Raw genomic sequence first — 26,456 nt, 5'->3', positions numbered from 1 at the left:
TTTCAGTGAACACCAAGGTCAATTTCATCATCTCTTTCAAGGTGCTTTTTTTAGGTTCTTCCAACAACCCCAAACTAGAGTTGATCACCATCTCTGTTGGGTTTTCTCCCATCCTACCCCATGTGGGTTTATTAATGCTTTTTCAGGTGTGTATATAGCAATGAAAATGATCTAATAAGGAAAGAGAAACTGATAACATAAGAGAAAGGGAAGGAATCATTCCATGAGAAAAACTCTGAAAAAAATTAAAAAAGGAATAATAGAAAATGAGGGGAGGAGGCATTGGCTTTTGATAGAATTGGATATTTTCTTTCATTATAATAAAAATACAAACTGTAAGATGGTTGCAGATGAATTTAGATTGATGCTCTGAGTGGAGGGAAGATGAAGTAGTTTCAATTTCATCACTTCTTTTTTTTCCATGAAGCATGGAACAGGATGATTGGCTACGAGTGAAGAGAGAGAAGAAACTGGAGCAGAGAAAAGAGGTGTGAGATACCAGAGTGGGAGAGTGGAAAGTTGAAGTGGTAATTGTCTACCAGTGTCCAATGGACTCTGAAGTGAGGTCGTCAGCTGAGAGTGGACAGACAGGGTCTGTTGGAAATTTGAGAAAAGAAGTACACCTGACAAGGGAAGTACAGTGTGATTGTCAGGCAGTGTTGATGGCCCATTTGAGAACTGAGAACTGTGGTAGCGAATTTACAGTGAAAGCAGTCAGTATGATTGCTGTGGTTGTGCGTTTTCCTCCAGGACCACACAGCTGCTCAGGTAGGAATATTGGAAGTGTATAATTGGGCTTAACCATGATTGACCTTTGGCTCAGTGCTCCAGTGGAGTCAGAGAACAACAAGGGAGTTGTGGATCTGTACAGCAGATTGTTATGACTAAGTATGGATTCCACGCTGGGCAATAAGAGAGGAGAGGGCATGACAGAATTATTGATAGTGAGAAGTGGAAGGGTTGTTATGTTCAAGGTCTAGCGAAAGAGCAGAGTGGGAATGTAAGAGTATCTGAGCTGATCAGAGAGTAGAGTGCTTAAAGTGGATGTTTTATAAGTAAAGAGACTATGGAAATGACATTTTATCAATAGTCTATTTTACACATTGCTTATGGCCTGTTGAGCTATTCTGATGGAACACCCACCCACCCACCCAACCAAGAGCTTACATGTAAATCACAAAATCCAGCCACAAATGACTGTGGGTATTTAGCAGTGCCATTAGTAAGCTAACACATGATCATTTTAATGGTTGTTCAAAACTCCGCAGCAGTCAAATATTTTTTAAAAACCTGGATTTCTGGATTCTTAAAAAGGTAAACTACATGATCCTAACACCTAAAAGCAACTGCAGTTTTCTCAAAAGCTACATAACCAAAATAGAAAAGAACTTTACTGATATAAACAGAAGTGTTTCCCCTGTTTCCTCCCATGCTTTTGTTCTTTAGCATAGACAGGGGAGGGCTTAGCGAAAACTTGTCAAGGGATAGGTCTCCTGATTCTCAGGCTGGCACAGCAGAAGTAACAATACACATCTGGTGTGCCACCTCACACACTCACCTGGATTTAAGTTTCTGTTCCTGGCCCACAATTCACAATACCGATTATTGATTGCTGCCATCATGAATCCATCCTGTCCACCAATTATAAAGTATAAACAAAATCACAGTTTCATCTTTGTTAAGGTAGAAAATTCATTCAAAATGGGTAATTTATGACTTCCTAAGGCAATTCAGAGCCCACAGTGAGAAGCAGACAACCCAGGTCATAAAGAAATGTGACAGCTTTATTTCCCAAAGAATCCAGAAAGTCTGTAAGAATAGGAAATTGGGGATTAAACACTGCCCACATTTCACAACCATGTCACTGAAAAAGAAACCATCGAATCAGGGGTTGGGGTTCAGGATGTTCATGTAAAGACATTGGCCGCATTGCTTTTGCTTTCACCCTAATGTCTCTGTGAAAGGTGACTTAATTATTAGTTGCAGCAACTTGTTATGTGGGTTTAATTGGGGTGTATGGCCTGAAATGTTATAATAGCAATTTGGATATTCCAGGATTTTTATTATTTATTTCTTAATAAGTGTTACATGTGGTTTTCATTATCCAGAAGAGAATGACATTGAAGCAGTATTTTCACAACAGAGTGTCTAGGCTTCTCTTACTTGTGGGGGTGAAGATTTTCTGCTTAATTAATTTTTAAATAAATGTGCTGTTGAAACATCTAAGCATAGTGTTTCTCTGCTTGCTAACCAACAACACAAAATGGAAGACAATAATTTATGACTAATATTAAACTTACATATGTTGTCTGATAAATAAACACCAGCAAAATGAATGAAATAAAACAAAAGATATGGACACAACAGATTCCTCTCTCCCACGATTGTTAATTAATATCAGTGACCATCCTGTCAAATCCTGCCTCCTCTTCAAACTTGAGCGGTCACTGACAGCCTTGGACTTCTCTCGCTGAGGGGAAAAGCCTTCCTGGTCTGGACCTCAGAGTTCTTCTGAGTTCGGAAACATTTTGCTTAAAAAATCATGGCAGGCTTCGAGCCTCAGGTCTTCCTCCAACAAGAGAGTCCTTTCTAGAAAGCAAAGTATAGTATTCTCTTTTCCTTGTTTTTCCCCAGACCCAATCATAAAAAATAAATATATATATAAATTTTCCAACACTGTAGTATAACCGATTTATGTAAAATTCTCACTCTTGTCATTCTAAGATTAGAAGGATGATTCACCGCAAGCTTTACTAACGAACTTTAATCTTACACTCTTCCCTCCATCTCCAGATAATCAATTCCTCACAGGATTAGATGCCATGATTTGATTTTTTAAGGGACTTTATACATATTCCCAGAACACAGCATCCTAAAGCACATTGAAGCCAAAATGAGTGCAGTTTCATCAGATCTATGAAGTGATTCTTCCACCCCAGTCACAAATGACTTATGGGCGGCGAGCAGTGCCATCCACGCGTGCTCGGCTTTGATTTGTATACGTCCGTGAATCGTCTCCGTGCACAAAATGTACGGAAGGTAGCATTTCACTTTTATGTTTTTCATCAAACGGCTTCCAAGTGACAGAGGGAAAGGTATGAAAGTTGTTAGGGAAAACATTCTCTATTACCAGGAGGTTGTTTCTTCAGAAGTCAGAGGCTGGGGTGCCATGTGAAGGGAATGCTAAATTAAACCTGTGCCAGAGAATTCCTTTCAGATAATGAGGCTTTACAAAGCCACCCCTGCCTCGTACAAACAAAATGGTCTACAGGTAGCTGCTTATAAGCTATTTTGTCACAGAATTAAAGGAACTTTGATTCTAAAATGTATGCTTCTGGGTACCACGGTGAAATGTGTAGTGTTGGAGGCAGTCTCAGATGAGCACAGAAACACAGGCGCACTCTCAGGGCTGGCAGTGGCTGCATTGTGGCGTCGGGGAAACCTCCCTCGAGCCTCCTTCACAGCCTGGAATCATGGTGCCAGAAAGTTCGTCTTTTGAATTAAAGCTGCGTATTTGTGGTCTCTATTAGTATGTACCAGTGGCCCACACTTTAAGTAATTTTAACGATGATCCTTCTAAGAAATATGTATTTGTCAATTACCTTGGCATGTCAAGGGCTCCTTCTGAGTAAACAGAAGTCCTTGCCAAAGGCCAGATTTGTTTTAGGAGACAGGCAAGGTGGCAAACCTGAACTACTTCTGGTTACCTACATAGGCAGCCCTTTGGAACTTCAGGAAGCTAAAAGGAAATATGAAGGTGTTGAGCATCTTTAAAAAGGAGACATTGAAAGCAAAGATGCCGTAGGTAACTTTGAGGCCTCTTCCACCGGTTGGCTTAGGTCCAATACAACGACAATATTGAAAAGTTAGTTTGACAGGATCTTAATCTCCTTTCCCCTGTGATTCATGGGTAAATGCTTTTATTTGTGGTATTGAAGTCTTACAGGTAGATTCTGCCCTTTTTGTGTTCACATATTGGCTCCATTTAATTGCAAAATATTGTGATATGCATCTTCTAAACAAATACCAGGCATGGGCTCACCGCTGAGAAAGTAGAGAACACATTCACAAAAAGCATGCCCCCTCTGGAAATGCCTTCCCACAGGGAAGGAGTTCCTCCAGTGTCACGGAAAGGACACTGAAAGCCAGTGGGTTTCAGCACTGACTACCGCTCCTCATTTGCCTGAATTTAAAGGTCCCAATCCCAGCTCTTTATGGAGTGTTTAGGTTTCCTTGTAGGCCTCTTAGGAATCACAAACTTCTTTACTCCTTAACTGTGTACTTCATTGCTGTAATTGAAGCTCTTCTGTTGCTGTAATTCCTTCCTAATGTTACAGTTTTAGCTAGCGTTCTTTCCCTCTGGAGGCATTAATTATTGCCAGTTTTGAAAATATCCTAGCTTGGTATGACTTTCTGCTTCTAGTGCCAGATCATATCACTTTTTCCTATTTTTTATTTAGACAAAAAGATTTTTCATCTTTTTTTAATTGTTCAGCACACACTGTGCCCTTTTTAACCACTGTAATGGAATTTAGAGTGTCTTTGCCCACCACTTAGAAAGTCATCATTCTTCACAGTTTCATGTATTTCACCAATTTGCAGTACATGCCTCAAGATAGAAGATTTAATTTTTATTTGATTTCATATTAGCTGTGAAATTATTGGTCACTGGAGCTTGTGATAGTCTACCCTTCCTAACAATTTACCTGTGGCTTTTAGTATGTCATTAAAACAAATGGTTATTATTCAAAGACAAAGACTTCACTGAAATGTAATATTGAAAGGGAGGACACTTCTTCAAATGTAGCAGAGTATACTGGTAGGTATCTTCTTGTTTAAAGTGAATTTTTCTTTATTTAGTCCTAGTAATTATTTCAGATTATAAACAGTTAAGTGGATACTTTATTATTATCGACCTTCAAAATCTTTTTATTCACACACACCCACACACACACACACACTCACACACAATCTACCTCCAATGAAAGAGGAAAGACTACCTAATTATTTACAAAAAGTTACAAGCATTAGGAAAGATTATGAAATAGGAACAATCACCCTTCAACCAGCATTTGCTGAGTGTCCACACTCTGCAAATCCCTGATTCAGACACTGGAGAAAGACTATTAAGCAAGACAGACAAGTTTGCAGTCCCCACAGAGCCTGGGTTCTGGAAACTTGATCCAGACTTCACTTTCAATTTAATTTTACTTTGTTCTTTCTCGTCTGATTATTTACTAAAGGGCCTTATATTCTCCATTCAATAGGAGCAAGTTCTCCATGATGAGAGTATTAATTTGTGTTTTAGTCCTTGGAATTTTGCAATTTATCCTAAAGTCATCTGCTTCTGAGAGTAGTACTCATATAATTCTATTTCATTATATAAAACTGAAATACACTGAAATTTATTATTATTTTACTGAACATCAGTCAGGAAATAGATTCAACATACATTACCTAAGGACTGACATTTCAAGCCCCTCAGCCATGTGTTTCAATAAATGTATTTCCTTGTTCATTTGCTGCTACATTTTGAGTCATTGCCTCTGCCCACATGATTGTTGATGTCTCTCCCTCCAGCCTGGATGAACCCTTTTTATCCCAAGGGCAAGAGCTTCCACCAAACAATAGAAAACCTTGACCTGTGCCACACAAAATACTTGCTAACTATCATGTTGTATAAAACTCAAAAGAAGAATTAATGTAGAATACAATTTAGTCTGGTTTTATTTGAACTATGTTTTGTTGTATTAAAATACAAAAAAAACACAGTGATTCTCAGTATTCTTATAAACATTTGCAAATATTTTATTGGTTCCATAAAATTGATGTATGCATATTTATCTATACTTTATTGTGTGATTTCTGAGAAGTTTTAAATTTATGATTTAATGTGAAAATTGCACATTTTCAACTTCACAACAAAATTTAAAACATTGGCTTAAATATGTAGAAAAAACAGTGGAGGTAAACTTTGGCAATTTTGATAACAACTTCATTTCAAATATCGGGCAATAATTCTGAACACATCCCAGGGTGCCCGAGAGTGCTCCATTTTGCTGTGGGAATTCTCTCTGAGATAAATGTCGTTGCATGTGTGTTTTTCTCAGGAGGTCGAGTTGTGCCGTGTTAGCAGTCAAGAGAAGCTGGGCCTGACAGTCTGTTACCGAACGGATGATGAAGAAGACACTGGCATTTATGTCAGCCAGGTAAGAAATGCCGTGGAGGGGAGGTAAGAGGAGGGAGACTGAGAATGGAGTGAAACAACTTCACAACAAGAAAATCCTTGGGAGGCTTGAATGTGAAGAATTGGCCGTGTGCCAATACTTGTCACTTTCAATTAGGAAAGTAAATTATGTTGCCCAAGTAATGTAATCATTATCAGATTGTTTAATGTGGATGCTTTCACCACAAAATCCCAGTAAGGAGAAAAAGCAAAAATAGTGACATTGTCTAAATTTGAATAAATTCCCATAAGTATGCAGGAAGTCAAGCAAAGTTTCTGATCAGCAAACATTTGTCCTTCCATTCTACTGTGTCTTCTGTTAGTTCTGTTAGCAATAGCATTGACTAATTGTTCTAAATCTAATATTCACAACAGTCACATATTTTACTCTGCTGACAGGATTAATAAATTTGAATATTCAAGGAGTGCATCATCTATTAGCTTGTTTTATTCAACCCCATAATTACTTTTGAAAAAAATGAGGTGCTTAAATGTGAAACACCCTCTGTGTTAATTAGTTTGAAAAAAATGTGAAGCAAAATTTAATATTATAAGTAATTGTTTAAAACTCCCAAAAGAATCCTTTTATGAGAAAGGGTAAGGTATGATTTTTTAAAATTATATATACTTAAGATTAAAAGTTATGTAACTACGTAAACACATGTACATATATGTATATATACATATTTACCTAACTCCTCTATATATGTATATATAGTTATATAAACATATAACTATATGTAAATATTATATGTATTTATATAAACATAAATATATAAACATATAAACATATATAAATATATATGCAGAATTTAGACAAACTAGATACTGATTGCTGTTCCATGCTCTTTCAAGTTTTTTTGGTCATGTTCTTGAAAACATTACCTGACTTAGCTGAGTTTCAGCTTCCTCAGCTAGAAACTTAGTGTAACAACAATGCTCATCCCATTGTTTTTGTAGAAGTGTTTATAATACATATGTAAAAGGTAATGTAATTAGTGCACTTAGAAAACTATACAGCTCTATAAATGTAAATGTCACTCTATCAGTTTACTGAGGAATTTACTGACTGGCTCTTGTAATGGGAAAATCTATAGAAAATGCCTGGTTTATATACCTCTTTTAAATGTACAACTATGGTAATCCCTGCAATTATGGTGAGGAAATGTAAGGAAACACCTGCAGAATTACCTTTTGTAATATGTACAGAAGTACAAATGTAAAAGTTTAATATTAGTTTGATTACAGTTCTGAAGACAAAGTGTGAGACTGTGAAAGGCTTCTGAATAGGACGCAATTGATTAATCATCCCTCACTTCCTTCTAGTAAGTCTCTATTTACTATTTAAATATGTCAGCTTTAGAACTTTACTTCTCAGGGATAGTAAAGAAGCCACAGGAACTGAACACACACACTCGGAAGAAATGTTTTTCTTATACCTCTTATATATAATTACAGTGTCTTTTGTTCTTGATTGATCACTTAAGACTCATTTATAAGGTGGCACCAACCTAATAAACCAATAATAACTGACATCTGGATAGATGGATTAACCTCATGTAACACTGGAAATACTTTGCTTGGAAAAAAAAAAAGCATTGGTGGAATAAACTCAAATAAACAGTTAGAAGCCATCATGTGAAATGTGATAGATGGAATTACCCCTAGTGAACTCCAAGTCATCACTCAAGTTTGACCCATTTCAATGTTGATAAACTCTTAATAGAACTTTAAATATCTATTTACTCCAAAAATTGTTTAGTTAATGTATTTACCCTATATATAAAAAAGTGTCTAGGAATAATCTACATGGGTAGGATTTTTTTTTAGTTAAGCAACATAGATTAAAAATCTCTTTATAAATTAATGTGCTCATGGGAAAGAAATCCCTTTAATAAATACAGAGTACAGTATAGCTATCAGCTTTTCTAAGACAGCTAAGGCAGGATTTAAAAATCACCGTAGTAGAAAGTAAATTTCCTTGGTCCAGAGAATCCTAAGTATTGACATCAGCTGAAGACCATGTCTGATGGTTGGGGCACAGAAATGAGTGAGTGGACATAAAGAAGGAGAATGGATAAACGAAGCAAAGCCAGGAGAAAGAGAAGGAGGAAAGAAAAAATGGTCTCCAAATCATGTTGTTCTCTAGTCCTCTTCAATGGTATTTTTATTCATTCTAAAAGTTACATTTTTAGAGACTGTGATTTTTTCAATAGAGAAAAATTTGACATGTGTTCTATAAATCAATAAAGAATCCCGAGCCAGGTTTTTAGAAATACTTTGGAAACCATATGTTGTAAGTTTTGTGAGGGATATCACAGATGCGGTTGAAGATGTGTGTCCTCTCTGTTGCAGGTGGATCCAAACAGCATTGCTGCCAAAGACGGCCGAATCCGAGAGGGGGATCGTATTTTGCAAGTAGGTGGTATAGTTATTTCCTTTAGTTTCCTGCTTTGTGTCCAACAGTTTTAATTTTATTTGTTGCTTGTAAAATGTTAGAGAAAAGAATCTTTGTTTTGGATAGTAACATTTACAAAATAAAAAAGATATTATTTAAACTTTTTTCGATAAAAATAGTGCCATTTAGTCAGAATTATTAGCTAATTACTGATCAAGACATCATCTCTGAACTCAGATAACTTGACTCCAACTTCCAGCTCCACACTCACTTGGGCACATTACTTAGCCTCTCATTGTAAACCTGTTTCCTCTTCTAAAAACTTATAATGCTAGCCCTGGCCAGGGGGCTCAGTTGGTTGGGCATCATCCCATACACTAAAGGGTTGTAGGTTCAATTTCCTGGTCAGGGCACTTATGTAGATTGTGGATTCAATCCCCAGGTAGGACATATATGGGAGGTAACAAATCAATGTTTCTCTCTGTCTCTCTTCCTTCTTCTGTCTCTAAAATCAATAAATATATCCTCAGGTGAGGATTCAAAAAATATAATAATAAACATTGTAGCAAAGGTTAAATGTAATTATGCATGTGATATTCTTAGCACAGTGCACGGTAAGTAATAAACATTAATTGCTATTATTACTAGCAGCAGCAGCAGTCATTGCTGCCTTTTTCGGAATTAATTAGGTGACAAATCCCAATGTTCCATTACTGTGTGAAAGTCTAGAAGTCTGAAGACATTTTAACTATTTACTGATGAGTTGTTCTGGAGGGAACATGCTTTCTTCTCCATGTGGAAATGTGAAAACATGAAAACATAGAGACTGATTAAATGTCAGTCTCTATGAATGAGAGATGGTAAGCACATCACAGTGCGGGTTGCAGAACTGGAAAAATGTGGGGCCAAAGCAGTAACATCCCTGAAAGCTAAAATTTCTATTCTAAACTTGCCTTGACCTGCTCTTTCCCTTCTGAATCCTTTCCCATGGAGAATAGTCACAGAAAGACACACAGCTCCTCAGCTTCTGCGTCCTGATTAACCCAAAATAAGAACACAGGCCCTTGAGGGTTGAATTCTACTGCAGATCCAACTGCAGAACAGGAAGGAGGACTCCAAGACAAACTAAGGGTGTTATACACTGTTAAACCATTCTGCAAAACTTTTAGTCATTATGACAGATCTATAGCTCCATTCCTTCTTACTAGATATGGAGCCCTGAGGAACATGTCTTTGAATTAAGTACACTTTAATTCAACACGCTACCTAGAACAGGGCTTCGAAAACAGACAAGACGCCCTCCCAGCATTTGGGGACAGTCCCCGTATAATTAGGAAGATGGCTGCATACACAGATAATTAAAAATGCGATTGACATGGTCATGACAAAGGTGTACCCATGCCACTGAACCACATCACTTCTGCATACATTTCTTTCCTCTCGCTAGGTGCCATGGAATTCCTGTTTCATCAGAGACCCTTCACTAACACTCAAATTTAAAAAGACTAAAAGTATGAATTAGTGACCATTAATGGTCCCACTCATTTCCAGGAAACTTCCAGAATATATATCATTTCTACTTCAGTGAACTCCCTAAGTGGGGGCCCATAGTTAACAAGCCAGGCTGTGTCTGGCATTGGACATATTAAAGGAAGGAAAATGAATCAGGAAGCCAAGACTTAGTCTTGTTACTCCAATATTTTCAGTGTCTTTCTTATGAACATGTGAATAAATGAATGAATGAATGAAACAAAGGTATTCTGTGGGGAGAGTGATAGGAGAGATGAATAAAATCTGTAATAAAACTTTATTTGTGCAACCTCAACAAGAAATACGGGTACCATTTTAATGTATGATCTAGATAAAGAAAGCTTTAAATATACTTTAATATTTTTGTTTGGAAATAATTTTAAATGTATTGTTCACTTTGTTAAAATCTCCAATTAAGTACACTAAAAAGAATGTGACTTTTTTTTTGATGCTCAGGGCCATGTTACGCCCAGCAATCATTACACAACATTATAATAAATAGAGTAAATTGTTCAGTGACTAAAAAGTCTGGAAGTTTTTGTGCCCTGTATAACATGACCCTATTGGCTACATTTTCTGATATGTCAGGTCTATATTTTGTCATTGCTCTCTTGCTGTTTCCAGCTGCCACTTCCTCTCACCACCCACACGCCACACCCAATACCTTCTGCACCTGCACTGGCTCCCTCCCTAGGTTTCAGCTAACCAGTTTTCCATAGGCCATATTCACGGACACAGCTTTTAAAATGACCTCCATTAGTTCTGTGGCTAGAGTTGGATAGAAATAAATACATGTGTTTCCACATATGCATACTGCCTGTTTTGACACTTTATTCTTGGCTATATTGTGGACAGAAAATGTTTTTAGATAAAATATTTGCTGGATAATATGGCATTTCTTAATGGAGTTGGTTCATTGAAGAAACAACAGCAAAATTGATAAAGTGCTGTTGTCTGTCTGATCCCTTTAGATTCAGTGGCAAATATGTCCCACTTAATGAATAAATACATGTCACATTAAGAAGCCTAGAATTCAATTCTGTCTGCACACACAGGAAACAAAGAGTCGGGAGGGTGATAGTGAAATTATATTAAATAAAACTGTGACAAAATTGTACCCATAGACAAATAGCCCCCATATGGCTGATGAGGAGATTATGGGATACCCTGTAATGAAGAATTAATGACTCCTTTCCCAGGGAGATGAGAGTGAGAGAAAGGGAGGATTTGCTTCTTATCCTTCAAGTTTCCTGGGGCTTTTATTTAAATGAATCTCTTTAGAGCAATTGTGATTTTAATTTCCTGTTCTTGAGGACCTAAGTAGAGTACTTCCATGGTCCTGCCCTCACTGAGTGGCTCAATTTTTCCAAATGACGAATAGCGTGGCCCTGTTAGATGACCTCACCCAATGACACCACACACACTGAGCTGCGCACAGGAGACTAGTATAGGGCAGGGATTATGCAGAAGAGACTCCATGAACCAACTTTATGAGAACATATTCTAGCTATCGTGTGTGTGTTTTTTCTCTGCACATGCTTGACAATTCTATCTGCTGTGCTATTACCACAAATGTGTGGTATGAGATATGTCCTCAGGAATTAATATGGGGAAGTCCTCTCATGAAATTGCAGCACCAAATAAAGATATGACATTTCTGAACCAGACAGGAAGGATTAAATAGCACCTATGGTCAGCTTTCCAAAGGAAAGAGTGCTGTATTTTCATTTTCTCCTTAAGACAGTAACCATTTAATATTCTGTGTAAGCAAACTAATTTCATGTTGGCCAAGTCAGTTGTATTCCTAAGGAATGCTCTCTGAAAAAAAACTGCAAAAACTCCAGTGGAGGAACAGGAAACTCCTCACAAGCTCTCTCTTCCTCTTTTCTACACGTAAACAGGTCCTCGGCATTTCTTCCTGCTCTTTTTATCTTCTTCCCTTTATACGCTGTTTTACCTGATTTCTGTTTTTTTCCATCTCTACATTTCTATACTTCATTCACTTTCTCTCTCTGCACCCTAAAATATAAACACATTGAAATGAATTGTTTCTCTTCTGCCTAACATTCTTGTGTTTTCAAATAAGAAATTTCATACAGATGCCAGGACACCTACAATTTTAGTTGCCCACTTGCCTCTGATATACTAATATGGGACAAATAGAAATTGGTATATTCAAGCAAAAAAAAACCATATTAAACCACTTCTAGAATTTTAGCATTTCACACACACACACACACACACACACACATGCATATACAGGAAATTGGGCCTAAAGTGAAATTTTAACTGATTTATCTTTGTAATCGCTACAGATTTCTTCTGAGCCAAGGCAACATCCACCTTGAAACTGATATTTGTGCACAGCTACCCACGGAAAATGAGACAGACATATTATCTAGCAAAGCTTTTCCTCATTTGTAACAGAAGTTACATGCTGCCTTCTCCTAGTTCCCTTTCCCTCTCTTTTTCATTTTCATTTTTTATGTATTGATTTGGGGGGCGAGAGAGAGAGAGAGAAAGAGAAACATTGATTTGTTGTTCCACTTATTTATGCACTCGTTAGTTGACTCTTATATGTGCCCTGACCAGGGATCAAACCTGCAACCTTGGCTTATTGGAAGGATGCTCTAGCCAATGGATCTACCTGTCCAGGGCCTCCCTCTCTCATTTTTGAAACGAAAGTCTTCCATTAAATTGCACTGACGCCACCCAACTCCTCTTTGTCTCCCATCCTTGTTTTTGGGTACTGCCCTTTTTCGTGTACCAGCGTTGGCAGGCACAGCCAGGCACTTCCCCCCTTCAGCCCCTTAGCTACAAGTAGTCATTAAGGAGCAAGAACAAAGGAAGGGTGACAGCTCTATCTCATTCTGTCCCTCGGATCTTTTCATTCCTTGAGAAGCATTTCTGCTAAAACCCATGGCTGCATTCCCTGCCTCTGCATCAGTTTGGGTATCAAACTAAAGTTCTAAGGACAACAGCTACCAACCTTTGGCTAGAATGACCTTTGTTTTGAAAAAGAAACAATAAATCACTCTTTCATGCCAGATTTCAGTGACAAATTCATTTCACTCCATGTATGATTCTGGATATAAAAGTATTTCTAAAACATATGATCTGTTCCCCACCCCACCTGAAAAACAAGGACTGCTGCCAGGGCTGGGGACCATAGATCTAGGTCATTATGACTTTTTAGAGGAGAGAGTTGAATACCAGCTGTGAAAGAACTTAAAAGGAAACATAAACATATTGTTTCTTGATGGCTCTCTTAGAGTTAAAAGTATATATGAAAAAGCTTGTAAAACAGAACCATGTTTACTATGGTGGATTTCATTGTTATGCATGAATTTTAATAGATTTGCTTTATTTAGAAGGAAACAGTTTTTCCTTTACTGAAGATTAAAATATAAATAACGACAGTTACAACAATAGCAGCATTGACAGTAAAGTGTGCCAACCATGAGCACTTTATACCAGGCACTTATTTAAACCCTTTATATGTGTTAACTCATTTAATCCTTATAACAATCCTGTTAAAAAGGCACTGTGACCTGCACTTTAATATAGGGAACATCATAAAAACATTAAGCTAACATAAATGGAGTGTATGTAGATTAATGGTAAGTTATATGAAGAATTTGGCAGTATGTATATACTCAAATGGAGAACAGGAGGAGAAAGCAGTGAGGATTTTATTTTAAATGGGAAAGATGAAGATAAGCTGTGTAAGATGATCCAACTCAATCCCCTTGGGGTCCAATGTGCCTATAGTGGAGGGAAGGTGATCAGGTCCATGGATGACAGACAAATAGATGCATTGCAGATACACTACTGAGAATTAGTATAAAATGGACATAAATCCTCAAAGTTCAAAAGAAGTAAAAATTTTCAAACTGCACTTAATTAGGGGTGGGAGAGGAGAAATGAATTCATCACCATCAATTGATCTTTATTTGAGCAAAAAAGTCCTTGGATTCAGTACAAAAATATCTTTTCAGATATATATTCATGAAAAAAACAACACATGTTTCCCAGTCATTAGTCTCCATACTGGAATCATAGCTTCTATATTCTAATTTGATTGATTTTATTTGTGAATTACAACCAAGAAAGAAAGGAAGGAAGGAAGAAAGTGCATTTGAAACTTATAAAAGAATTTCCTACATATGTGAGTGAAAAATTAAGGTGATATTCATTTGGTCAAAGTAAGAAAATACAAAATGTGATCGTGCTTCCCCCCTTTGCCTGTTATTGCCTGCTTTATTTGTATTAAGTATATATGATAAGAATCTAAGCATATGGATCATTTATTTTGGCTCCAAGTTGAGATTTCCTAGGCTTGTTTTTGATACTTATGTCTGTCATAATGTATCAGCCAGAATCCCAGAGACCCACAATGAGAAAACCTCAGTAGTCTACTTCTTGCTTTTAAGCAGAAATCTTTAGCAAAAGATGTTAGATTAATTACTGAAAAAATGGTCAGTGCAGCCACATTTTAATTTATTGATATAATTAATACTTTAGATAGAATTACTTGACCTCCTCAACTGAAATTTCTCTTTATATATTTTGATTACATGTTATAGATGAAAAATCTCATCATCTTTATGGATTTGAATCAATAAAGTAAAATAAATTTAAAATACCCAAAGTAAAAAAATGGGTTAACTAAGAGCTAAATACATTTAAACATGAAAATGTAGTTTAAAATACAAACTTTAGAAACTTTATGTGCTCTGTAAGAAATCAGGAAAAGTACAAAGGGATATATTTAAATGCCAATGGAGTCTTTTCTTTTTAATCAAAAGTTTACTCAAGCTTGGTTTCTTTCACTAAGCATTCTTACAAAAAGCTAATGTTACTTCATGTTAATTTTTTAAAAATGTAAGTACAGTTAAGAGATGAGACTTAAGATATTGCATTAGTTTTACTGTTTAAGGATAAGGATAAATCTTATACAACTGGAGTATTGATGAGGATGTGACTGATAAAGTATTCCTTCTTTTGATTAGTTAAGTATTGAAAGATATTCTGGAAGTGATTTGGGATAACTGAGTCAGACCCACACACAGATATGAAACGATTAAATGAAAACTCGATCAGCAGTGGCCTGGGAGGGTTGCCTGGTGAGAGATAATACCGCAGCTCTCTAATTGGCTCGCAGCAAGCATGCAGGATGACGAATTTCAGTTGTGGTATTGCCACACTGCTTCCCCCCAGCACTATTATCTCAGAGTGACACTTCCATTACTCTGAGCGGAGAAAGATGAACGTCACCTGTCAAGGGCTGGTTAATTGTGTTGCTAGATGTATGTTGCCAGGGCGCAGGTTGGACATTTATGAACATAACTGCTTCCTCTGATGTCCGCCATCCTTCAGGGATCGATATGGCGCTTATAGTAAGCGCGTAATTGAGTGAAGGCACTTACCACTGAGGGGCTGAAGATGAGCCCATTGTGTGAGCTTCATTGTCCATACATTTACCATAAATGAGCTGATATTTGCCATTTGTTGTGTTCAGCATTGTGGAAATGGAAACTAATGTGCCACTTTCATTTGTTTTCTAGATAAATGGCGAGGATGTCCAGAATCGAGAAGAAGCAGTGGCATTGCTCTCCAGCGATGAGTGCAAGAGAATCGTGCTGCTTGTTGCGAGGCCAGAGATGCAGGTCAGAGCAGAGACCAGCAGTCTCCAGACCGAATTTCTGTCTGTTATCTGCTATTCTATATCAAATCAATACCACGGATATTTGCAAAACCAAGTATCAAAATATAATTGAGCCATCTTTTCTAACTTACCAACCTACTAAAAATAATTGTAAGTTAAAACTCCCTTATATTGCCCCACAGAATGACAGTTAAACATCTTTTTAAAAAAGAAAAACATAAAAAAAAGAAAAACATAAAATTGAATCATTAGTTTCCCCTTCCACTCACCAACTATTTAAATGAATTCATAAATGAAAAATGGTTGACTCCACATGATTTTTAATTCTATGTGGATCCTTGCTTTAGGTTTCCATCTAAAAATACTTAATTGGCATATTAAGGTGTCTTGAAAGAATCTCTAATGAGAGAAACATTAGCATATCTAACTATGCACTTAAATCTTTCTTGAATAACTTTATTAAATAAAATGCCTTACATAGCATGGTGTGGTTCCATGTGTTGTAAATGATTTTTTTCCAAATTTAGTGTGACAACATCTGTCTAGCCCAAAAACAAACTGATAGCCTCTGAAGGGATTTTTTTCTATCTTCACAGAGGGAGATACCATGAAAGTAAAGGAGAGGTAATGGTGGACGAAACGTACTATTGGTCCTTCCTTTTATATCCTTTTATACCCACCGCAATGCAGAAAGGACATTACACTGTCACCATTCTATCCATCTGTCAGTAGTTTGAGTGAAGTTGGTTATATCACCATTTGTCTCCTAGGTTATTGATCTGATATTTTTCAGACTCAGTAACTACATACTATCTATAAATTAGATTGAGTAAGTATATTTCAGTGTCAGACCGAATCCTGACTTGAATATAGTAGTTATAAAAGATCACCCTTTCCGCATATATTTCCTTTATGCCCTTGACCATTCTAAATGGTTCCCATAAAGCCTGCCGTAGCCTGGGGCAGAGTAAAGCTGCACACCTGAGGTCTTAGGAGTGGGGAAGGGAGCCCACACCACTGTCTGGACTGCCTGTTTGGGAGTGAATTTTTACAATACATATGGAATTGTAGTAATTATCTGGAAATATCAGAAACCAATTAATATCACTGATCCTGTTTTTCTTGAAAAAGAACAGAAGGATGAGGCTAAACACAGACTAGTGAAAATCATGGTAAGTTAAAGAGAACTCAATAGTCATCCCTGTTGTAGAAAAGGTATTTCAATGTTATAACGTAGTTTCCCTGCCCTTTCCAGGTAACTGCTAGCGAACCTCATTAACTTAGAATTAAAGCATTTCCTTCCCACAGAGCTATAACGGGCTTTGGAAAGAACAGGAATTAATGATGTAAGACCAGATCTTGTTGGTCTTCGATGGAACACGTATGCTAGGTAGACCCAGTGGCATTTTCACGTATCTGAATACACTCCTGACCCAAAGGAAGCAGTGTTGAAGGATGAATTTTCAAATAAGATTTCCTTTCCACAGTTGATGAGGGATGGTCGCCTGACTCTGCAGGACACTGTTCTGTCTGTCAAAATCAGAATCCGAGTGAGTCCCGTGCTCCGGAAGCCCCTTGGCCTTCAGGCACTGGAATGAAGCTAATTGCCTTCAGAAAATCAGATATTTAGAAAAACAAGGAAAGAAAATGCATTTTAACACCATACTTTAGGGATGTAACTTAAGCAGTAGATGATATAAAGTGACATTTAAAAAAAGACCAAAAAAAAACCCCTTGTCTTTATATCAACCATATTTTTCATCAATTTTAATATATCTTACTATTGCATTTTTTGCATGTATATTTGATTCAGGGAGAATGTGGAAGTTCTTTGAGTGCTTTTCCTAGCCATTTTTTTTAATGTTTCAAATATTCTCTACATTCTTGGAAATGATCTACAGAGTTGCTAGGGGCAATATTGTGCAACTGTGCAATATTTTTAAATAACTCATTTCTCTCATTCCCTGTCAACTTTCTTTCATTTTCTGCCCATTTTCTTCCTCAGACCATTAACGATATTGCAATTCTCTCCTCTTCCCCTTGGGACATGGGGGCAGAGAGGGCTCTCAATAAGAACTTGTAGCCACTACTTTTGAGACAGCACAGGCTGTTTCTTTCTCTGAAATGCCAGTGTGTGACCCACTCGTGCAGACAGATCCCCCTGTATTATAATGACGGTCCTCCCTCTTCTGCAGCTCAGCTCAAGGGGTAGGTCGGTCTCTGCCACAGCACTAGACTCAGGTCTCCGTTAACGCACATCTAGGTGGAAAGGGATGGGGAAAGGAAGAAGCAAGAAGAACCTCCCCTTACAGTGCTGTGTGTACCTCCAGCTCTGAGGAAAGTCCAATCAAAACAGACACACTGGCTCCAGAGGGCAACTGAGGGGTCTGCGGGGTGAGTTAATAAGAAGAGAGTTATAGGGAACCAGTAATTTCTAACCTGTGGTCTCCTTACCTTTCCCACATTTCCATTTAAATTTCAGAAGACTTTGTTCCATCATTCCGTGTCAGTGTCAGCAAACGTTTTGCTTTGACCTGATTTAAGAAATATTCCTTGGTGTGCCTATAAAAAGTAAACATTTCTAGTTTTAAGCAATTTCTTTTGGAGTCTGGCATCTGCAGCTTCGTGAAACTTAAAAGGGATTAAAGGAAGTAAAATTTGGACAATTATAAATTGGACTGCATTTAAATTTTTAGTCAGCTTCATTTTCATAGTTCATCTGCATATCAAAGCCAGTGGGGTGGAACTTGATCAAGTTATTAAGGCTACATTAAGACAAATGAGATAAACAAATGTGTTCAGGCTTTTGGCCCCAGTAAAATTTGAGGTAATTTTAGTTCTAGATAGCCTTTAATAAATATCAAGAAACCTCTGATTGCCTGCATGTTAATGAATATAATACATATACTAGAATGTCTCTTCTGGTGAAGTTTAATGTGTTTTTGTTAGATTTGTTTTGTTTTTAAGGTTTAGATTCACTTATCTTTAAAAGATTATTTTGCCCATTTGTTTAGTGATGAAAACACCTCAAACTATTGTCAATTTGGGATCACTAGAAAGCTGGTGTGTCTCTATAACAGAGTAGAGCAGAAATCTGACAATAATTCAGTTAATTTAGTAAGTGCTGAGAGCTAATTTATGTAACCCAGCTTCCGAATCCACTTGGAGAAAAATTGTCTGTGTTGGCTGTCAACACTCATCGTATGAGCAAGGTAATGGCCAGTTTTCTACTTCACTTGCACTAAGAGGCCATCGGGATGTGTTTGGTTAGATTTGCGTGAGACTCCCCAAGAATACTTGCTTTTAGCACCCACAACCAAAACCTGCATACTCCATGCCACTCCAGCACCCTTAAACACAGCATGGAATTGGGCCTGGAAAACGAATCAAAATAAACACGACAGGGCATCACTTTTTTTGAATTTGGTATTGAAAATAACTTAGAACTTTTTTTTTTCAGGTAGCATAAATGATGTCTGTATTTGTGGCAAGCTACCATCTTGCTAACTTGAAAGCCATTCACTGAGAAATGGAAAAGCAGGGTGAGGGCCAAGTCCGTGTGTGGGGAGTGGCACTGTGTGTGCAGTCACATTGGGGGTTTTGCTGTTAAGGAAAAAAGCCCCGTCTTCTCATGGCCCCATGTGTACCTCTGCATTTCATTAATGTGGGGACTCTCGGAGAGAATGAGCGTGACAGCTGTGGATTACAGAGTATGCCTTTCATACACTGTGAAAGGCAGTAATGCTCTGTGCCATGAGATCTACTGGGTTACGAGAGAAAATCTGTAGCTCTGCTTCAGGAAAGGATAAAAGGCATAAGAGTCCAACTTTTTTTTTTAACACCTTTTCTTCCTTCTGAGAGGTGAACTACCAGAGGCTGGTATTCTAAAGAGAATCATTATGATAAAAGGAACTGGTCAGCTGTCGCCATTTAAGTCTCCCCTGTTTCAGCACAGGTCCCCACTAACCTAATCTAATGCACTAATGTATTCTTTTGCAGCTGGATGAAGGCTGGCTGGAAGATGAAAGGAATGAATTCCTAGAGGAGTTAAACTTGGAGATGTTGGAAGAACAACATAATGAAGCAATGCAGCACACTGCCAATGAGGTGGAGCAGGTAGGGCCCACAATTTGAACTGCATCATCTGAAATGTTGCTGGTTCTCTTTTTTAATATATAACCACAAATGGAGTAAAAAGAAAAAAAAACAAAATCAAAGAGTTTGATCAAACATCTCTGTGATGGTAATTTTTTTAGAGCAAATGATAATCTCAAATGAAGCAGAGGGAGTCAATACAATTTTATTCTATTAAGAATATTTCTAGTTTGAGAAGCTTAGGGACCGTGGTTGATGGAGTACAGTCATATTCAAATGCTGACCCAGATACTGCTCATCCTAGTTCAGAAATTTAATAGTAAAAATGCATGTTCCTTCTCAGCATGCCAGCTGGAGACAAATATAACTCATAAGGGAGCCTCTCCCCTGAACAGTCATTTTATATCTTGGAATTAGTGTATGTATTTGAATATTTAGGAAACTAAGGGAAGATGGTGACATGATGTAAGCCAGTAAGTTTATTTGTGTGTTTCATATCATGATTACAACTTTGTACTAAAAATAGGAGCAGTTCTACTTGATATTATTGAAAACCTTTTGCCATAATATCACATATTTATTCAACAAAAAACCCTGAGCACCTGAAGTGTTCCCAGCACCACACTTGATCCCGAGAATACAAAGAAAAATGAGCGAAGTTCTGCCCTTAATTAATTCATAACTAGTAAAAGCTCACACTGTGCTGTGCGGCAAACCAAGTCTTTGCATTTTTGTTGTTGTTTTCCTACTGGATACAAATCAAATCAATATATCATAGATTTTGTTTATGTAAGATTCATGAGATTCATCTGTCTGATGTAATTCTATTAACACTTCTGCTGTCAGTTTACTAATTTGTTTAATTATCATCCTATTCTCAGCATTAATTCTTAACACATCCTAAAAGATCATTTTTTAAAAAATCTTGACAGTTAGGCTTAGAAACATAAAACACAAACATCCCATTACTTCACCAAGCTGAATGATGAAATATATTGACATGCTAGCATCTCATAACAGAGATGTATGTGTGTGTGTGCACATGTCCATATATTAAATAAATCATTGGATTGTAAACTACAGAGTCCATGTAGCCATGTATGCTACACACTCTGTACTGATCATGGATGCTCATTAGCCACATCACAAACAAGCTCAAAAGCAATGCTGCCTCTGTATGATGGCTTTTCAGTAGAGGACAGATTGAAATCTTTATGTATGACTTCAACACTGGCCACAGATAAAGATATTTTGGGGTGGCAGCTTCTGGTTATAAGCAAGAAAGACCTTGCTCCAGGCTTTTTCTCTCTGAGATACAAAATGTGACCTGATGCAGAATTGACAAGAGAATACTGGAATAAAGAAAGAAGGGGGAGATCCTGTCCAGGTGAAGTGATACAGTGCCAAATGTTGCCTCCTCATCACATGATACAAATGCTAGGTCCTTGGGGATAACACTAAATGTCTCTGAGGTTAGATTTTTGTATGGTGGGAAAATTTTTCTTCGTCATGAGACTGAAATAATGATGAGAAGTACAGAAACCTTTAAAAGTCCTTTGCCCTTATAAACAATATCACTACATTAGAAATGTCTCGGTAGAAGCATTGCCTGCCACTATAATAATTCTGTAGGGAAATGATAAATGATAGAGGAGCATTACCTTAGAAACTAGAAATTCCAGGTTTGAGATAGAAAACTTTTATTTTCACATTTGTTCATAAACCAGCGATGAAAGAAAGGGAAACTGAATTCCAAATGAACATCTGTATTTAAAAATGCAAATACACAGCCACATGGAGATTGCACTTCCCACGCTGCCCTTGGCCCCATGGCTGCTCTGACACATGGCATAGCATCTCCCGGAGCATCACTTGTCTGTATCCCTTACACTGCATGGACAAAAAAACAAAAACTAGCTTTCTAGTGTTTTTCAGCTTCTAGTGTTTTCTTTCTAGATGTAGAAAAATATAATGTAAACAATGTGGCATAGAGACTCCAATGTCCAGGATCAGTAATATCCTCTGGGTTTTATGGCACATGGGCAGCTATCAGCCCATTTGATATTATTACAAGCTCATAGGGAGGGACATAGGGATTGAACAAGCTTTCCATTGTTAGTTACAATTATACTTAGTTATAACGCTTATTTTATCATTAAGACACCTAAAATCAATCCTAGTGTGTTTTTAACAAATGAGAAAAAGTACTTTAGGAAAAGATGGAGATTCTTAGAGTAACATGGTACATGGCCATGTTCTCCCCTCTCCGTTTGTTACACTTTGTTCGGCCATTACTTCTGTGGAAGAAAGGAATTATCTGGAGAAACCCTTTCAGACCTGTCCTAGAATACCTCTTATCACCCATTCTGTCCTTCTTTAACACAAGCAGGCTTGATTACATAAATACACCTGCTAGACAAAAAATTGAGACATAAGGAAAATACAGTCTGGAAACTACCAGGTAGAAAACTATAGGAAGAGCAGGGGGAAAAGGACCTCTCCCTACTCACAGAGAAAGAACTAAATCTGCATCTTCATAGGGCACCGGCCGTCCACTGTTCTGCATGAAAGCCCAAAATTACCAGGGAATTCTATATACACATAAATAAAATACATACATATATGTCAAAATATGTATATTTTGACAAAATATATTTTTGATACTCTGCCTATGTCTGGCAATCAGTGTGGCTCAGACTTCCATGGGAACTGTTAATTTATTCTCAGTACACTAAAATCTTTTTAAGTACCCCCAAATGAGCCCTAAGACACTAATGTTGCTTTTGAACCACATGATTTGGAGATGCACTGAGGTCAAAGCACGTGTGTATGGGAATGTGGCATCCTAGATGCGGGAGGTGGCCCTGGCCTTCTTGACCCCTCTCTGTCACTAATAAGCTAAATTCACCTGAGACTAAGATTCCTCACCTATGGATGGAAGGTCCCAAGCTCCAATACTCCCCTATTCCTGAAATGTTGTGATGTTTGACTATCCATTATCAGTGTATTACTAGATCAATAAAATTTCCCTAAAATTAAAGTTTAGGAAAAAAATAATAATGTGATGCAGCTTCTGAGTTCCAGACCTTCACGGTGCTGAAGACCATAGATATCCTGTCGTACTTGTTCTCTTGTTTATTATCACCTCGGAAACTCATACAGTCACCTCCTTGACACACCTTCACACCAGAGTTTCCCAAATAAGAGAAGGCCTTAAGATAAGGATCACTTATTAAACTGTGTCCTGTTATATTTACCCCCAAGTGAATAACATAGCCACATTCAAGCAACTTTCATTTTCTTTAATTCATTTTAAAGGGCCTTGAGCTAATTGCCTTTATTTCTAAAATTATTGTGGATACTAAAATTACAGCAGCTTTCTAGGACCCCTGTGTTTGCCAAGAAGCATTATTTTTTCCAGTGTTTTCAACAATTGGTGTTTTCTTTGTTCCCTCAACATTATTTTCTTAGCCAAAGAAACAAGAAGAAGAAGAAGGCACAACAGACACGGCCACATCTTCGTCTAACAACCACGAGAAGGACAGTGGAGTGGGACGCACAGACGAAAGCTTGAGGAACGATGAGAGCTCAGAGCAAGAGAACGCAGCTGAGGATCCCAACAGCACGTCCTTGAAGAGCAAAAGAGAGCTGGGGCAGAGCCAAGACACTCTGGGGAGCATTGAACTTCAGTGCAATGAGAGCTTTGTGTCAGGTGAGTACATTGATTCCGACTGCCCTGGCAACCAAGATGAGGAGTGTGAACGATTCCGGCAGCTCTTGGAGCTCAAATGCAAGATTCAAAACCATGGAGAGTGTGACCTATATTACTCGAGCAGCACAGTAGAATGCAACCAAGGGGAACAAGAAGGAGTAGAGCATGAACTACAGCTGCTGAATGAAGAGCTAAGAAACATTGAACTTGAGTGTCAGAATATCATGCAGGCTCACAGGCTGCATAAGGTAACAGAGCAGTATGGAGACATCTGGGCATTGCACGATGGAGGATTCCGAAATTATAACACCAGCATCGATACGCAAAGGGGAAAATTAGATGACATCATTGAACACCCAGAAAGGTCAGACAAGGACAGTTCTAGTGCTTACAACACAGCTGAAAGCTGCAGAAGCACCCCACTCACTGTGGACCGCTCCCCTGACAGCTCCCTTCCAAGAATGATCAACCTCACCAACAAGAAAAACCTGAGAAGCACAATTGCAGCCAATCAGTCCTCTTCTGGACAGAGCAGTAAAGAGTCGACCTCCACCAAAGCCAAAAACACTGAACAAGGTTGTGACATGGAAGGCAAGGAGAAGGTTTTAGAAAGCAACAAGCTTTCTGATCAAGAGAAGATGGGCAGCGAACACATCCCTTACCTCTCTCCTTACCACAGCTCCTCATATAGGTATGCAAACATCCCAGCACATGCCCGGCATTATCAAAGCTACATGCAGTTAATTCAACAGAAATCTGCCGTCGAATACGCTCAGAGTCAACTGAGTTTGGTGAGCATGTGCAAGGAGTCCCAGAAGTGTTCGGAGCCCAAGATGGAATGGAAGGTGAAAATCAGGAGCGATGGGACCCGCTACATCACAAAGAGACCAGTGCGAGACCGGATTCTGAAGGAACGTGCCTTAAAGATCAAGGAGGAGCGGAGTGGCATGACAACAGACGATGACACCATGAGTGAGATGAAAATGGGGCGCTACTGGAGCAAAGAGGAGAGAAAGCAACACCTGGTTCGCGCCAAAGAGCAGCGTCGGCGCCGAGAGTTCATGATGCGGAGCCGGTTAGAGTGTCTCAAGGAGAGTCCTCAGAGTGGCAGCGAGGGCAAGAAGGAGATCAACATCATAGAACTGAGTCACAAAAAGATGATGAAGAAAAGAAACAAGAAAATTTTGGACAACTGGATGACAATCCAAGAACTGATGACCCATGGGGCCAAGTCTCCGGACGGCACACGAGTTCATAATGCCTTTTTGTCAGTCACCACTGTATGACCGAGTGAATGGAACGCAACTGATTTTAAGAGGGTGCTACCAGTTTGGGTAGAGTATGATTGCCTCGTTCAATGTGGCGTTTTTATATATATTTTCTGACTCTTTATAGTTTAAATTTTTTGTAAGCAAAAATACCTGGTAATTTTTCATTTGTTTTTCATATACTGGTACCTTCTTTTTGGCTGAGGACTTTCTTTAACTTGTGATATATTCATATTACTCATTTATATATAAAAACAAACAAAAGGAAAGAAAACAAAAAAACTTGAACAAAAATTCTGAGGAGCCAATTAATTTCCTATTTTAATGTATCTATTGTAAGTTAAGATCTGGATTTATTTCTCTAATTTACTTATTTTCTACTTTAATAACAAATCAATGCCAAAACCTTTCTATGCTTGCTTCTTGGCATAATGTGTATTAAATCAAGCGTGTTAATAAATTATGTACCACATCTTGTCTTATACATAAAGCCACCTCTTTTTAGCATCCCATTGTACATTTAACACATGGATGGCCGTTGTCTTTGTCTCAGTCAAGTGTAGGTGGACAATCTTCCTGTGATATGTAGTGGCATTGGTCATGTAGCTAGATAACTGTGATAATTGTGACAATAAAAGATAAATAAATTATTGATTATCCTTAAGAAAACTTATCAAGGAGTGTTTTATTTTCATTGTCCACTATGGTTACCAGATATAAATTAGTTATATATGTATACTGTTTAGAAGACTTCTAATTGTGGATAATAGAATGTGTACATTTTCTATCACTGTTTTTCAATAAAATTATCTTGAAATATTTCCCATAGGTCATGGTGTCACATATTCTTACCAGGGTTAAATGAAGTAACATATGTAGAGCATCTCACAGATGCTAACTAAAATCCTGTAAATATGAGTTCATGCTTCCCCTGGGCGTAAGGAAAAGCCAAGAAAATTTAGGGCAAGATGTGGAGATGAGGATCAGTGAAGTGTCTAAGGTTGTTTATAATGACCCTGTAGGTATTAGTCGATGCAAGCTGCCAAAACTAAATACCATAGACTGTATAGCTGAAACAAATGTCCACCTTCTCACGGTGTCCTCACATGGTAGAGAGGAAGCTCTCTGGTGTCTCTCCTTGTAAGGGCACTGATGCCATGATGAGGGCCCCACCCTCGTAACTTCATCTCAACCTAATTACCACCCGAAGGCTGGCTCCACCTCCAGCAACTATCACATTGCAGGTTAGAGCTTCAGCATAAGAATTTGGGAGGACACAATTTCATCCACAACACTATGTGCATTTATTTATTCAATCATTTGGGAATAAATTTTTGGGAACCATCTTTTTCATCATTTTCCACATAGTCAACTATAAATGCCTTTTCATGTAAATTTATTAAAAAGTGAGGTTGTTAGATTATCAGGTAAGTTTTCAAACCTAGTTTTTCACCAGAAAATATATAAACCATGTCATGTCAATCACAATGCCTCCAGAGTGAAAGCCAGGTCAACCCTGTGCATGCAAACATGAGTTCAATCAAATTTTTATTAAACCC

The 26,456-nt window shown here is 37.8% G+C and overlaps 1 protein-coding gene across 3 annotated transcripts in view; it reads left to right on the top strand.

Moving 5' to 3' along the window:
* The window catches only part of PDZRN4 (PDZ domain containing ring finger 4), a 319,315-nt gene extending 293,564 nt beyond the window's left edge, over nt 1-25,751 (top strand). For all 3 annotated transcript variants that reach the window (XM_045829406.1, XM_045829407.1, XM_045829408.1), the window contains 5 exons: nt 6,111-6,209; nt 8,582-8,644; nt 15,722-15,823; nt 19,822-19,938; nt 23,389-25,751. In XM_045829406.1, the coding sequence (XP_045685362.1) occupies nt 6,111-6,209; nt 8,582-8,644; nt 15,722-15,823; nt 19,822-19,938; nt 23,389-24,915 (1,908 nt within the window). In that variant the 3' untranslated portion in view covers nt 24,916-25,751. The remainder of the gene's footprint in view (nt 1-6,110; nt 6,210-8,581; nt 8,645-15,721; nt 15,824-19,821; nt 19,939-23,388) is intronic.
* The last annotated feature ends 705 nt before the right edge of the window (nt 25,752-26,456 follow it).

The sequence above is a fragment of the Phyllostomus hastatus genome, unplaced genomic scaffold (assembly GCF_019186645.2).
Source record: "Phyllostomus hastatus isolate PE091 unplaced genomic scaffold, TTU_PhHast_1.1 phas_scaffold_93, whole genome shotgun sequence".
NCBI lineage: Eukaryota > Metazoa > Chordata > Mammalia > Chiroptera > Phyllostomidae > Phyllostomus > Phyllostomus hastatus.
The sequence above is the reverse complement of the archived record's forward strand: the minus strand, read 5'-3'. Positions and strand labels throughout refer to the sequence as shown.